General features: G+C 43.5%; 1 protein-coding gene across 13 annotated transcripts in view; it reads left to right on the top strand.

Moving 5' to 3' along the window:
- Nucleotides 1–15,410, top strand: part of dmd (dystrophin) — a 1,591,310-nt gene that overhangs the window by 578,624 nt on the left and 997,276 nt on the right. For 11 of the 13 annotated variants that reach the window (XM_067992781.1, XM_067992785.1, XM_067992782.1 and 8 more), the window contains 2 exons: nt 1,526–1,707; nt 11,374–11,499. In XM_067992781.1, the coding sequence (XP_067848882.1) occupies nt 1,526–1,707; nt 11,374–11,499 (308 nt within the window). The remainder of the gene's footprint in view (nt 1–1,525; nt 1,708–11,373; nt 11,500–15,410) is intronic. The other 2 variants (XM_067992791.1, XM_067992793.1) reach the window with 1 other exon arrangement.

Genomic DNA, 15,410 nt, shown 5'->3' on the forward strand with positions numbered 1-15,410 from the left:
GAAGGTTATTAAACTTGTTTTCTTAGGAGCACAGGCACTAGTAGGCACATTTTAAACATTTTTAAATATTAAAAAATATTAATTTACTAAGAAACTGACTAGTGTACACCAATGAAAGTAGTAAATGGTTCATTATAGTTTTTTGAAGTCATTTTCAGTGATTTAAAATCAGGTTACTCACAGGTGGTGGACTAAACATTGTTATTAAAAACGCTTATTTTTTGTGCTAAACCCATTATCAGCTATATTAATAAAACTGCACCAGGTTACCACTCTTTAATACATCAATAAATATTTTTTATTGCAAAATAATAAAAAATTATTCTGTTCCGCTAAGCTGCCGGATTGCGCTGATTCATGTAAGATTTTACGTTTGTGATTATGTTAATACATTTTAGCAGAAACTCGGAATGAAACCCAGCCAGCCCAATTTTCAGTTGCAATTTGCGCCCAGTTGCCGAATGGCCCAGTATGTTTATCTACATAAATTGAGAAAGTGCTGGACTTGATCATCAGCCTGTGCTGAATTTGCTGATCTCAGTGATCAGATGCTATAATTGGCCTCTACGTCCCAGGTTTGGGAGGGGGAAATCAACCAGGGTTCCTGGCCTTGATGGCTTGCCACTGACCTCTGCAGGATTGGGCTAGGCCATGGTGCCCCCCTGTGGTAGAACAGGCTGCTGAGAGATACTGTCGAGGCTGACACAAGAATAGTGGACATTTGGGTGCCCCCAGCACTTATGGAATTGTACCCCAGCAAGGAGTTGGTGCCTTAAGAAAAGGGGTGGGGGAAATGACAGACAAAAAAGTTGGGGTGGGTGGGGGTGGTGGGAAGAAATATTTTTTCAAGAAAGACAAGGCTCTGAAACCCAATTTTGAGATTCACTGCTTAAGGCAGGCAACATGATGATGCTGGTCCACAAAGCAACATAGAATTGGAATCAAGTCCATTTATTTTTAATAAGAAATATAATGGGCAGAATGCTAAATTAAAGATAGCTTTATTTTATATATGTAGTTCAAAAAAGCCCCACTGGTTCAGGAATACTTTCAGGAGCACTTACTCTCAATTGTTTTTATTGTGATTGTAATTGTTAAGTTGAGCCCATATCCACGTTCCCACTTTAACTTTAAAGGATTTGGCACTTCAGTATGTGGCAAATTGTTTCTGTGAGGTCTATTTATAATAACAATCAGTGAAATATGAAATGTCTGCAGCCAGCTTTTTTTTCAAAGAATGGTGACAGAATTGGCTTCGCCTGAGGAAAGAAAACAATAACCATCATGAAATTATGTACTGTCTTCATTTGTATGCAAGTCTGATATTTTGAAGTGTAGAGCTATCTCACATTGCCCTAATTAGTCTCTGGAGGACATACATCTAGAATTGCCTTGTTGTTCATTAGGCTGTCTGCTTCCTGATGAGTTGATTGGTTGATTCTTGCTGTGTAACAGCGTGCAGCTCCCTACATTAGAAGTGCAAGTAAACAAACCTTTTTTTAAAAAAGCACAATTCTTTTCACAGACGTTGCAACTGCACATCCGGACAAGAAGTCCATCATTATGTACATCACGTCGCTCTTCCAGGTTCTGCCCCAGCAAGTAACCATCGAAGCCATCCAGGAGGTTGAAACCCTGCCACGACAGCCAAAGGTCATTCAGGAAGAACAAAGAGAGATGCTGCAAAAGCAGCATTTCTCTCAGCAGGTGATGATTTGAAAGCTTGACCTGAAGTACCTGTTAAGTATGCTTCAAGAGTAGTCACTATCCTTACACTTAACCCTTTGAATACCAAGAGTCTTTGGCATGTTCTAAGTTGGCTTGTGGTGTCTACATTGTATTATCTGCAAAGCTGACGCTCTGAGAATTTGGAACACTAAAGTGTTGTAAACTTTAGTCAAGGGAACGCACAGTATTTCTATATTCACAAGTCCCTGAGTTGAGACAGAAAGTTGCTTAGCTCCTCAAAAGGTTAAATTGACTAAGATTGTGTCCACATGCTGGTTTCCTGATTTAGGCCATGGAGGTACTAAGCAAGGGCTGGGTGCTTTGCCCACAAGGTGAGAATGAAAATAAGACAAATTACTCTAGGCTGTTTGCATGGACTTCCCCGTGGTTGCAAAGTGATCCTGGCATAGGCCTGGGAGTGGTTTGTATATCTGACCAGAAATTCATGCTTGGTATGTGGGCATTTAAAACAATAATTAAAAAAAGAAATTTAAATATCCATTGATATTTTTATGAATGTTTCTGTGTGCTCTAAAAATTGCTTCTTGTTGTTCGTGATTTGCTCCAGATTTTTGAGATTGTGTTTTTGTTTCCTAGAAGGCCATGCTGCGTATTTAGTTGTCACGGTAACCATTTCATTTATCAGGGATCGGTTGTGTAGCTTTCACTGGAGTCCTTGCACTTCTTAACAGATAAATTCGATAAAACACAATACAACAACACCCAAACAAAATAAATGATGGTTATATAAAAACAAAATGGGATTGGAATGTTTTTAGTCTTAACTCTTTCAGAACTATGTTAAATTATCCTGTTCACACATAAGCACTTGGCTTATGCTTAAGAACATAACAAAGAATAGTGGATTCCTATTGTCACTTTTGAATAACAGCCTAAAAAATGACAGCAAGTGTAATATGTTAATGGTATTTTCATTCCAAAATAATTATTTCCTCTGAGAAATATTAAAGTGAAATATGTCATATTAGAACCATAAATTAAGTCAGTCAATCTTCAGCGTGACTGCTGTTGCAGTTTAGTGGAGATTTTGATTATGTTATCCGTTGGGAAGGAGCTCTGAGTGTTTACATCTGACTGGAATAATAAGGAAACATTAAGGAAGGGTAGGAAGAATAAAATAGAGTGAAATGTTCGGGAAGAACGAAATAGAGTGAATGTAGTTGGGAACTGACATTGAAGCATGAGCTAATTAGATAAAGGATTAATAGGACTCTACTGAAAATAATTTGGCATTAATATACCGCAAAAGAACATAGGGGTATAAATTCATCGTGGGCACAGTTTTAAAATATATGAGCAGAAAATTCACCTTGGGCGATAGTGAATCGGCAGCCCGATTTGCAGTCTGCCCAATTTTCTTCTCCATTGAAGACGAATTTTCTGCTGATGTGTTTTAGAACTGTGCCCTTGTCTGTCCATCTTTGGTCCCGCTCCCTTTGCTCTTGAGACTTGCAATTTTATAAGCTCTGCCTTATGGAGCCATTAAATAAACATGGTAGCCTGATGTATTTTTAATTTAAGCTCTCTTGGCTATTTATGTTTAAAGTACTTCCCTAGAAACGATTCAAATTGTGCATGCATGTGGCTTAATGATAAGTGTGACAAGCATGAACTGAACAGTTAACCAATGCTGTAAATTCTGCACAACAGTGCAATATGCACGGCTTGCCATAGTCTAAGATCTGAATTGAAGGGGAATTGACTGTGGGTTAAGAATGAATGCAGAAACATTTTAACGTTGTAATTTCCCACTTTAATTTGATATTCAATATGTTAAAGAAGCTTTATTTTCAGATATTAAATTTGTAAGATCTGTTGATGACAGATCATTAATGTCCTGCGAAGTACAACACATATTGATTGCTCAAAGGGTTAGAGTGGTTTTGCAGTAAATTTAAGTAATGTGCACACAGCACAACAGAGCTGTTGAAAGAAACATACACAGCAGAATGGTCATATTGGGAAAAAAAATGCAGGGAACTAGGGTGCAGCACAGTTTATTAAAAAAGCAAGGAGGAAAATGGGGAACTCCACTAAAAAAAACAGAGACCAACCAGGTTTTTTTTAAGAAAGTACAGCTGATGTATTTTAAAAGAAAAGTGAGCACAAGCAAAGTAGAAATGGGGCTTTTTGGGGACGGGGGAAGCAGTACAATAGGGGCATTTAAAAAAAAAAGTACAACAGGGGCAAGTGGAGAAAGGACCCAAAGGAGCCGACAAGAGGGAGGTGTTCCCCAGGCATCAGTCCTCGGCCCGCTACTGTTCACTGTCTTTATTACAGACCTGCACAGTGGTGTTGTGAGTATGGTCAGTAAGTTTGCAGATGACACCAAAATCTTTGCAGGGGTTAAGACAGTAGAGAAGTGCAATCAAATGCGAAGAGATTTAGATGCACTAGGAGAGTGGGCTACACTGTGACAAATGGCATTAAACTTAGACAAATGTAGTGTCATGCCTGTTGGTGAGGCCAACACAGAGTACACTTATCATTTGCAGGGAACAATACTGAAAGAGGTGGACAAAGAAAAAGATCTTGATGTTATTGTGCACAGATCACTGACCAATGTAGAGAAGCTGCAGCTAAAGCTAACAGGGTATTGGGTTGTATGAATAGAACCATTGAGTACAAATCAAAGGACATCATTCTGACATTATACAGGTCGCTAGTTAGACCGCATCTGGAGTGCTGTGCCCAGTTTTGGTCCCCTCGCATTGGGTGCATGATATAGTAGCCTTGTAAAGGTTCAGAGGAGAGCTATGAGAATGATTCCTAGCTTAAAGAATCTTAGCTACTCAGATTAGCTTAAGGAGCTTGGTCTATTTATTTTAGAGCAGCATAGACTTAGAAGTGACCTGATTGAGGTTTATAAAATAATGAAAGGGCTGGATAACCTGCCTATTGAGTAGATTATTCCAGTTTGACAGACTGGGGAGAACCAGGCGACATGAGTTTAAACTATGCAAGAGTGGGCTTTGCTCTATTTTATTGCCTCTCCCAGGAGATTACATGGCTGTGGGAGTGGGGTTGTGGGGGTGGGGGGAGGGTTTAGAAGTATCTAGTCATGATGCTCCAGCAAATCATGATTTTGGGCAGGATTGATGGACCAGCTGCTCTTTTCCTGCCTGTCTTTTTCATATATTCTTAAATCAGGCTGGGAAGAAATTAAGCAGGAGTAGGGTAGTCGGACCAGGGAGCTTAGGGAAGGGGCCCTCTGGGTCGGAGACCAAAGTAGCAAAGTGGAGGAGATTCAACAACAACAACAACAGCTTGCATTTATATGGCTCCTTTAATGTAGTAAAACATCCGAAGGCACTTCACAGGAGCTTAATCAAACAAAATTTGACACCGAGTCACATGAGATATTAGGACAGGTGAAAGAGATAGGTTTTAAGGAGCATCTTAAGGGTGGAGAGAAAGGCGGAGAGGCTTAGGTAGGGAATTCCAGAGTTTTGTGCCTGGGTAGCTGAAGGCACGGCCGGCAATGGTGGAGCGATTAAAATCGAGGATGCGCAAGAGGCAAGAATTGGAGGAGTGCATAGATCTTGGAGGGTTGTAGGGCTGGAGGAGGTTACAGAGATAGGGAGGGACGAGGCCATGGAGGGATTTGAAAAAGAGGATGAGAATTTTAAACTCGAGGCGTTTCCAGACCGTGAGCCAATGTAGGTCAGCGAGCATTCAAGAATGGGTCTTGGAGGTGGAAAGAATGTAGAGCTGCAGTCTAGCCAGGAATTTAAGCGGCAGTAGGGAACTCGAGTAGGGGACTGTAGCAGGAAGCCTGTCACATGTTGAGGAGGAATGTGAGTTTCAAGGCCAAGCAGCAATTTTGGTGCCAATAGGGCATTTAGGTCAGGGACTAAGGTGGGAGCCGACGTGGGTCAAGGAAGAATGTGGGGCTCCAAGCTGGCTGGAAATTTCAGCGGCAACAGGGGAATTGAGCTGGAGACCTCAGCAGGAAGCTTCCAGGAATAGGCCCTCTGGATTGTTTGTTGGGGAGTCACTTTAATTGAGGCCTGATAGGGGTGGGAAGAGTTTATTGGAATGTGTGTATGCATTTAAAAACAATTCTATTTATAAAAAGATTTTTTTTTGTAATAATAAACATAATAAATATATACTTAGAGCAGTAGTTGGAGAGGTAACCGAGAAGCCATTTCACAGAATCAGAAGCCTCCTAATGGGGGTGATTTTAGGAGGCACTTGTGGGTGCATTGGGGGTGGGGCGGCTCTGAAATTCGCAGAAATCCCGTTCGAGTTCGGAAGCCGGCTCCAATCCACCGACTTCCGAGTTTGATGGGACCCACCTGTGCGCGCGCAGGAAATCCAATTAAAGCCGGCGGGATGACTGTCGAAGAGCCAAATGTACCTACTTAAGGCACTTTTCCTGTGACAGAGTAAGTCATTAGAATGATTTTTAACTTACCTGGGTGAAACCAGGCATGAAGGGCCGGATCAGGGAACAAGAAACTAAGTAAATTAAATTAAAAAACCATAGACGGAAGTGAAAACACAGAATGAACCTACCTTTGCACCCTGCTCCGAAGTCTGATGTCTCCCTTTCTGATGTCCCCCTCTTCACCCCCCGAAGACCCCCTCTTCACACACCCCCCGATGTCCCCCTCTTCACACCCCCCCGATGTCCCCCTCTTCACACCCCCCCCGATGTCCCCCTCTTCACACCCCCCCCCGATGTCCCCCTCTTCACACCCCCCCCCGATGTCCCCCTCTTCACACCCCCCCCCGATGTCCCCCTCTTCACACCCCCCCCCCGATGTCCCCCTCTTCACACCCCCCCCCCCCGATGTACCCCTCTTCACCCCCCCCGATGTACCCCTCTTCACCCCCCCCGATGTCCCCCTCTTCACTCCCCCGATGTCCCCCTCTTCACTCCCCCGATGTCCCCCTCTTCACACACCCCCCCCGATGTCCCCCTCTTCACACACCCCCTCCGATGTACCCCTCTTCACCCCCCCGATGTACCCCTCTTCACCCCCCCCGATGTCCCCCTCTTCACTCCCCCGATGTCCCCCTCTTCACACACCCCCCCCGATGTCCCCCTCTTCACACACCCCCTCCGATGTACCCCTCTTCACCCCCCCGATGTACCCCTCTTCACCCCCCCCGATGTCCCCCTCTTCACCCCCCCGATGTCCCCCTCTTCACCCCCCCGATGTCCCCCTCTTCACCCCCCCGATGTCCCCCTCTTCACCCCCCCGATGTTCCCCTCTTCACCCCCCCGATGTCCCCCTCTTCACCCCCCCGATGTCCCCCTCTTCACCCCCCCGATGTCCCCCTCTTCACCCCCCCCGATGTCCCCCTCTTCACCCCCCCCGATGTCCCCCTCTTCACACCCCCCCCGATGTCCCCCTCTTCACCCCCCCCGATGTCCCCCTCTTCACCCCCCCCCCCGATGTCCCCCTCTTCACCCCCCCCGATGTCCCCCTCTTCACCCCCCCCGATGTCCCCCTCTTCACCCCCCCCGATGTCCCCCTCTTCACCCCCCCCGATGTCCCCCTCTTCACCCCCCCCGATGTCCCCCTCTTCACCCCCCCCGATGTCCCCCTCTTCACCCCCCCCCGATGTCCCCCTCTTCACCCCCCCCGATGTCCCCCTCTTCACCCCCCCCGATGTCGCCCTCTTCACCCCCCCCCGATGTCCCCCTCTTCACCCCCCCCCGATGTCGCCCTCTTCACCCCCCCCCCCGATGTCCCCCTCTTCACCCCCCCCGATGTCGCCCTCTTCACCCCCCCCTGAAGTCCCCCTCTTCACCCCCCCCCCCGATGTCCCCCTCTTCAGCCCCCCCGATGTCCACCTCTTCACCCCCCCCCCTGAAGTCCCCCTCTTCACCCCCCCCCGATGTCCCCCTCTTCACCCCCCCCCCCGATGTCCCCCTCTTCACCCCCCCCCCCCGATGTCCCCCTCTTCACCCCCCCCCCCCGATGTCCCCCTCTTCAACCCCCCCCGATGTCCCCCTCTTCACCCCCCCCCTCCCCGATGTCCCCCTCTTCACCCCCCCGCTGTTGTCCTCCGGATCCTCCGCTCTCTCTACCCCCCCCCCCCCCCCCCCCCCCACCGATTGTCCTTCGGATCTTCCGCTCTCTCTACCCCCCCGCCGCAGGTTTTCCAGTCCAGCGCCGGATGACGTCTCGCTCTCTCTCTCGTTCCGTTTCCCCCCCCCCCCCCCCCCGCGTTGCAGCAGCTTCTGACGGCAGCCAGCCTGTCAATCAGGCGAGCCGCCGGGCGCAAAACCCGGAGAGGACGTTAATTATCATCAATCAACATGCGATCGCGTTGGAAGTGGTAAGTTTTGTTCATGCAGGTTTGCCACGCGCACCTTCATCCCACCTGCTGCCAACCTGCCACCATTGCAAAATCGAGCCCAATGTTACAGCGAGGCATAATTGCTTAAATATTAAAATTAAACCTGAAATCTCTATTAGGCCACTGCCTACTGCTGTCACAAGGAAGCATCACAACTATCTGCGGACATCTGGACACAGCATTTTTCAGTGTAACACACAGCAAACAGACCAAATTTGCACATTGAAGCAAGCGTTCAGGTGCCTTGAGTGCTCTGGGGGTTCCCTAGAATATAGCCCAGACAAAGTGGGCCGCATCATTGTAGTTTGCTGCATTCTGCACAACCTGGCAATGCAAGGAGGCCGAGAGTCGGAGGTTACTGACAACTAAATATGAGTTGCTCCCCCAGTGGCTTCAGCAGAGCTGGTGAAGGCTGCTATTGCCCGCGTGCTCTCTTGAGATGCTCATGGGAGATATATTTTCTGCGGTGGCGCTGATGGGGCTTTCCTTTCATTAACTTTCGTGGGGGCAAAGGGTTCATTTAAATGATTGGTTGTGAGAAAGGCTCTGTACAGTTTGATTGATGGTATTTGCAAAGATTCAGTACCCCCACCAGCTCTTGTTAAACAGGAGCATCCGGTGCCTCATCCAAATTCTGATTCACTTCAGCCATTTGACAAATGTTGAATTATCTAAATAAATCAATATACTTGCAATATGCACCTCTCTCACCCTGGCAGTGATTGTAATGAACACGCACATACAGTGGTTCATGGTTAAAATGGACTTTTCAAAAGTGGTGCTGAGCCATTTTGCACAAATATTGCACTCTCCACAGCAGCATGAGCAATCTTCTTGTCATTTATACTGGTTAAGTGGCTCATTAGCAATTTGAGATGTGTTCAAGGATCATTATTGCATTATTACAGATGGGATACGATTACCTTTTTTTTCATTTCCACCACCATGATCAGGAAGTGTACATTGCATCAAAATGACACATTCCTCTGATTTTGTTAGCGTGTCAAAAATAATAATAGATTGGCCTATAATCTACTTTTTAACAAAAGGGAAGAGTATAGCCCTTAGTGTGCAGGCAGTGAATTGAGTAGTCAAAAAAAAGTTTTTTAAATTGAGTTTGCAACTTGTGTAGGAATTACACAGGGGATGATGAGACTAATGTATAATATTTTTGAATATACTATAATAAATTATGGCACATTGACTGGCACAGAGACTCAGAGAATTCATTTAAGGATAAACTCCATCTATTTTTTTCCCGCTGGTGTCTTGAGATTACACGCTAACTTCAGTCAAGATGATAGCAGGTGATGGGCTCCCAGGTGTCTGGTGCTGTTGCTTTGAACTGGTCACTAGGATGTGCACAAGAGTGGACTAGGGATAATCCTTGATCAGTCCCCTTTGATTCTGTGGGAATGTATCTGGTCTCTACTTAATGCCTCTGCTACTAACGTGCTAGAGTTTGGAAATTTAGTGGAATAAGCTGTGTGTAGCCAATATTTTGTGCAGTGTGTTTGGAGCTCCATGGTGGAACATTACTTTGCCCAGAACAATCTTAATCTGAAGAAGTTATTAAATATATTTGGTGCAGTTTTTACAGATACAGTATATATGTGATCACTGTCGTACTCTGAAAAAATCCACCAGCCAAATATTAATAGGGAAAGAACTTACATTTATATAGCATCTATCACATCCTCTGGATGTCCCTGCCAATGAGGTACTTCAGAAGTTATTGTTGTTATGTAGATAAATGTGACAAACAGTTTACGCAATACAGGGCCTTACAAACAGCAGTGAGATAGATGATCAAGTAATTTTTTTTTGTAGTTTTCGTTGAGGAATAACTGTTGGCCAGGACACCTGACAGACCAGATTATATGTTCAAGTCTCTCACCACAACTGTAAAAACTTCTGTAGGCACAAGGTCAATAATAAATTTTCAAAAGTGCATACATTAACATGAGCTTTAATTTTCTGTTTAGTGATATAATAAGCATTCTCGTATACCATTGCTGTCATTCAGTTAGCTTTTTATTGGTTAAGACGTACTTCATACATTATAATGGGCCGGATCTTGCTAGAGTGGGGCATCTCACGGCGTACACCGTAAGTTAAACTTTTTTCCTGCACTCTTCAGCTTGAAAATTTGTGCCGTAACTTGCTGGTAGGGAGAACTTGTAACGACACAGTGAGGGCAATGTGACACCAGGGACCTTAGTTAACGGCTGGACCAACCGTGTATCTCCTTAACCAATGAGATTTAAGGATTGGGAAAGAAACCGAGGAAAAATGGAGAAGGAGGGTGGGTTAGAGTCAAATCAGGTCCAGAAAGAGAAATGGAGAGGGAAAGAAGGATTGGATTGAGAGAGAGAAAAAGAGACAGAAAGGAAAACTAAGAAAAAAATATTAAAATTGAAAATTTTACGTTTTTAAAATCTCTAACAATTGACTACTTGCAGGAATGAGATTGAATACATTAAGTTGTTCCCATTCTGTGTCAGAGCGGTTGATTGCGATTGCATTAACAATTATCACATTTTTAAAAGGTGCTTACGCCCTTAATTACCAGATTGAACTTTCTGTAGTGTGTTTAATTGGCAATTAATGTGCAAATCCAGCAAGTTGTTAAAAATAACGGGGAGGCTAAGGGGAGATGCTGTTTGTGCGAAACAAACGGCGGAGCGGCATAAATCGACCAGCAGGTTCTGGAGATTCACAAGTCGCAACATGTATCTTAATCACTTGAATTTGCTGGCCGATTTGCACATTGATAACAGCATGCGTTGTTAACACACCGTTATTTTTCCAGCAAGATCCAGCCCAATATTATCTAAACTAACAGTTTTAGAAATGATACCTGGAGTAGTTACCTGGTAGATTCAGCAGTATTCCACTAACTAGTGACCCACTAATCAGCCACTCACTAACATTAAGGTTTTCGGCAAGGTTGCTGGATGAAGTGCCCTGCGGAAGTGAGGTATTCTGCTTCAGACAGAGAAAAGCTGACATGTTCGTCTTTAAGACAAATTGACATTTTGTCCCTGTTATGCAAATTGTCTCCTCTGGTTCCGATGATAGTGATGGAGGAATTTTCAATCCCAGCTTTCATTGTTGTTGGAGGAAGATACAAAAGCATTAAAACAATCATTAGTAGTGAGTAGTATTATTGCGTAGCTGGCTCCGAATTCTTGTGGTATTGCTAAGATTTCTTCACTCAGTTTATATTTGTTTTTCATATCTCTCTACTTGCTGTGACACCCTTTCCACCATGTTTGTCTGCTTTTCCCAATTTCCTCCTTTTAGATCACAGTCTGTGTCGCACAAGGCCATGTGCGCACCCCTTCACCTTCTAAACGCTACAAAAGCTATGCCTACACGCAAGCTGCTTACGTTATGTCGTCTGACCAAAAAATGGACCTCCCTCCAAAGGTCTGTCTGTCATCACTGCATGGTCTTCTCAACCTGCTTGTTCTTCTATCCTGATTTCATGCAGCCAGTATTTGTGGCTTAGATTGGTTACATCTACTTACTGCACTATGATTAGAGTCTAATAAAACCCTGCATGTACCAATTGTAGAAGCACTAACTAACACTGAAGTGAATGATTAATGATGTATGCTTCGAGGACTGCTGTGAGCTTTTTTGTGCTATGCTGGATTAAGGTTTTTATTAATTACTGTAATCCCATCAGTTTTTTTAGAATTGCAAGCAGCAAGGGGTGTATTCTGTTCACACGTGTGTATTGCACTTCCATATTGATTGATTTCAGATACTGTGCCACCAACTTGGTGCTGAACTGACTAACACCAGTAATCTGCAGTGTTTAAAAAAGCATTGACCAGAACATTATCAATATCTAGTCATTTTAATCATGAGTATACCATTGGTTTACCAATCTATTCTCTTAATAGACTACTTTGAGCACTTAAAATCATAAAGAGATCTACTTTATCAAGGGAATCAAGAGATATGGGGATCGACCAGGAAAGTGGAGTTAAGGTCGAAGATCAGCCAAGATCTGATTGAATGGCGGAGCGGACTCGAGGGACCGTATGGCCCACTCCTGCTCCTATTTCTTATGTTCTTATGTTTACATTGTTGGATTGTTTAACAAACTTATGGACTATAGATTTTTAATGTGTCATTGGTACCATAAGATCTATGAAGAAATTTAATTTTCTTTTGGTACTTTATTTTCTTAGTTCCCTCAAGTACATGAATTTAGGTTTCATAGCACAAGATACGGGAAAAAGATATTACTTAAAACAATATTGAAGAGGGATTGAGTCACATACTGGGGCTTCTTTCACTTCTTGCACTTAGTTTGAACTCAGCCCTGGCTCATGAGATCAAAATCTCTCAACAGCTGATTACAGGGACTCAGTGAAATTGGTTTAGGTGATCTTAAACTAGCAACCTACTCGTTGCAAGTCCATAACTGAAAATTAATCATAATTCAGCATTAGACAACAATTTTCTGATCTGACCTGTTCGAAAGTGAAGTTTGCTGTGGTATTATATGGTTGCTGGAGTGGGTTCCACTGTAATAGGCCTATAGTACAACCACTATTCCCAGCTTAGATTCACCTTTGTTAAACTGAATATCTTAAATGATGGTAAAGAGGACTGCTAACGTTGTACCGTTGTTTAAAAAGGGAGAAAGAGATAGACCGAGTAATTATAGGCCAGTGAGTCTAACCTCGGTGGTGGGCAAATTATTGGAATCGATTCCAAGGGACAGCATAAATCGTCATTTAGAAAAGCACGGGTTAATTAAGGAAAGTTAGCATGGATTTGTTAAGAGAAAGACGTGTCTGACTAACTTGTTTGAATTTTGTGAGCCGGTAACAAGGAGGGTCAATGAGGATAATGCGTTTGATGTAGTGTATGTGGCTTTTGATAAGGTCCCACATGGTAGACTGGTCAAAAAAGTAAAAGCCCATGGGATCCAAGGGAAAGTGGCAGGAAGCAAAGAGTAATGGTTGATAATGAGGATGTTTCCAATAGGGTCCCGCAAGACTCAGTACTAGGTCCCTTGCTTTATGTGGTATATATTAATGATTTGGACTTAAATGTGGGGAGCTTGATCAAGAAGTTTGCAGATTATTAAAAAATTGGCCATGTTGTTGATAATGAGGAGGAAAGCTGTAGATTGCAGGAAGATATCAATGGACTGGTCAGGTGGGCAGAGAAGTGCGAGGTAATGCATTTTGGCAGGGCAAACAAGGCAAGGGAATGCACAATAAATGGGAGGCTACTGAGAGGTGTAGAGAAACAAAGGGACCTTGGAGTGCATGTCCACAGATCCCTGAAGGTAGCAGGACAAGTAGAAAAGGTGGTTAAAAAGGCTTACAGGATACTTTCCTTTATTAGCCGAGCGTAGAATATAAGAGCAGGGAGATTATGCTCGAACTGTATAAAACATTGTTTAGGCCACAGCTTGAGTATTGCGTACAGTTCTGGTCACCACATTACAGGAAAGAGGTGATTGCACTAGAGAGGGTACAGAGGAGATTTACAAGGATGTTGCCAGGGCTGGCGAATTTTAGCTATGAGGAAAGATTGATAGGCTGGGGTTGTTTTCTTTGGAACAAAGGAGGCTGAGGGGAGATTTAATTGAGATGTATAAAATTATGACGGGACTAGATAGAGTGGATAGGGAGGACCTATTTCCCTTAACAGTGGGTCAGTGACCAGGGGGCATAGATTTAAAGTAATTGGTAGAAGGATTAGAGGGGAGCTGAGGAGAATTTTTTTTACCCAGAGGGTGGTGGGGGTCTGGAACTCACTGCCTGAAAGGGTGGTAGAGGCAGAAACCTTCATTGCATTTAAAAAGTACTTGGATGTGCACTTGACGTGCCGTAACCTACAGGGCTACGGACCAAGTGCTGGAAAGTGAGATTAAGCTGGACAGCTCGTTTTCGGCCGGCACGGACACGATGGGCCGAATGGCCTCCTTCTGTGCTGTAACTTTCTATGATTCTATGAAGAGGAAATTATATTCTGTGCTTCACCTTTGAACTGCTTGAGTCCAACTCCATCTTTAGTTTTAATTTTTCTGTGGAGCAGTGTTTAATATCCAAGTCACATTTTGAACAGCTGTATCAGTAACAAATTAAGTCTAGTTTTATGTTCAAGATGTGTAGACAATGCTCAGTACCATGGTAGTGCCTGTGTTAAAGTGGCTGCATTGTAAAGATATACATACAGATATAAGAGGAAGGGGGAAAAGCTTGTCAAAAAACGGTGCTGGTTTTCACTGAAGCTGACAGTTGAATAGTGACTTGAAGAGTATAACATGATTCCATGTCTGATAACCAGGGCTGGCTAAATTGACTACGTACGGTCAAATTCTTTTTTTATTAAGTGGGTACCAGGCTTTTTACATGTTTATAATCTCATGATCCTGGCTTGAATGGAAATAACTAGCTTATTGTAATAATGGCTAAGCATTGCTTGACAAACCAAAATGTATTATTACTTCTATCAGAATGTTCATCCTATTCTCAATATAGTATAAGACTTGTGATTCTCGTGGGATGTTGCTATCTGTCCTGTTTGGATCTATCAGCAACTGGTGCTGATGAATGATCTGATGCTCAGGTCTTATGTCACTTTTTTGCTCTCCAGAAAAGGAATAAAATACTGGCAGCTTTAATTAAAGTGATATATCGTCCTTGAATTTCACTAACTGATGTTATGACTGCATCTAAAAGGGCACAATTGCTTTTATGTTGATGTTTTATTAGGGATGATGTTGGTAGACTACAGGCAATACTTTTTAAAATCTGAAACCAAGAAGGTGTGGGTGACCTTCTTCTTGGATCACCGTAACCATTACAATCCAATTACCAGGTTTGAGGGAGAGATGGGGAATTCAAATATGCAGAAAGCATCTCTAAAGTTGATGTAGCTGTGATTTATTTGAAAGATATCCAGACTGAAATATTATACTTACAGTAACTCATGTTTTTAAGTAAAGTCCTTTGTATATGCTCTCCATAGCTCATTGCAGGTCAGAGGACAGGGTAGAAGTTTGTGAGAGATATACTGAGAAATGGTGAAATAAATCTTTTTTTATTTGAATCCTCTGGATAATGGATAGTAGTCAAGTGTTTATTGCTCTTAAGAACAAAATTTTTAAAAATGACTTTTTTGTGCAGCAAACACAACTTTTAATATAAAAACAGAAAATGCTGGAAACGCTCAGCAGGTCAGGCAGCACCTGTAGAGAGAGAAAGAGAAAAAAAACTTTTAATACATTGCTTGCACATTTCCCATGGTGTTTCTCATGGGTATATAACAATAGGAGTGTTATTAACACAGGGAAAGTGTGATGG

This window comes from Heptranchias perlo, chromosome 11 (genome assembly GCF_035084215.1).
Source record: "Heptranchias perlo isolate sHepPer1 chromosome 11, sHepPer1.hap1, whole genome shotgun sequence".
Lineage (NCBI taxonomy): Eukaryota > Metazoa > Chordata > Chondrichthyes > Hexanchiformes > Hexanchidae > Heptranchias > Heptranchias perlo.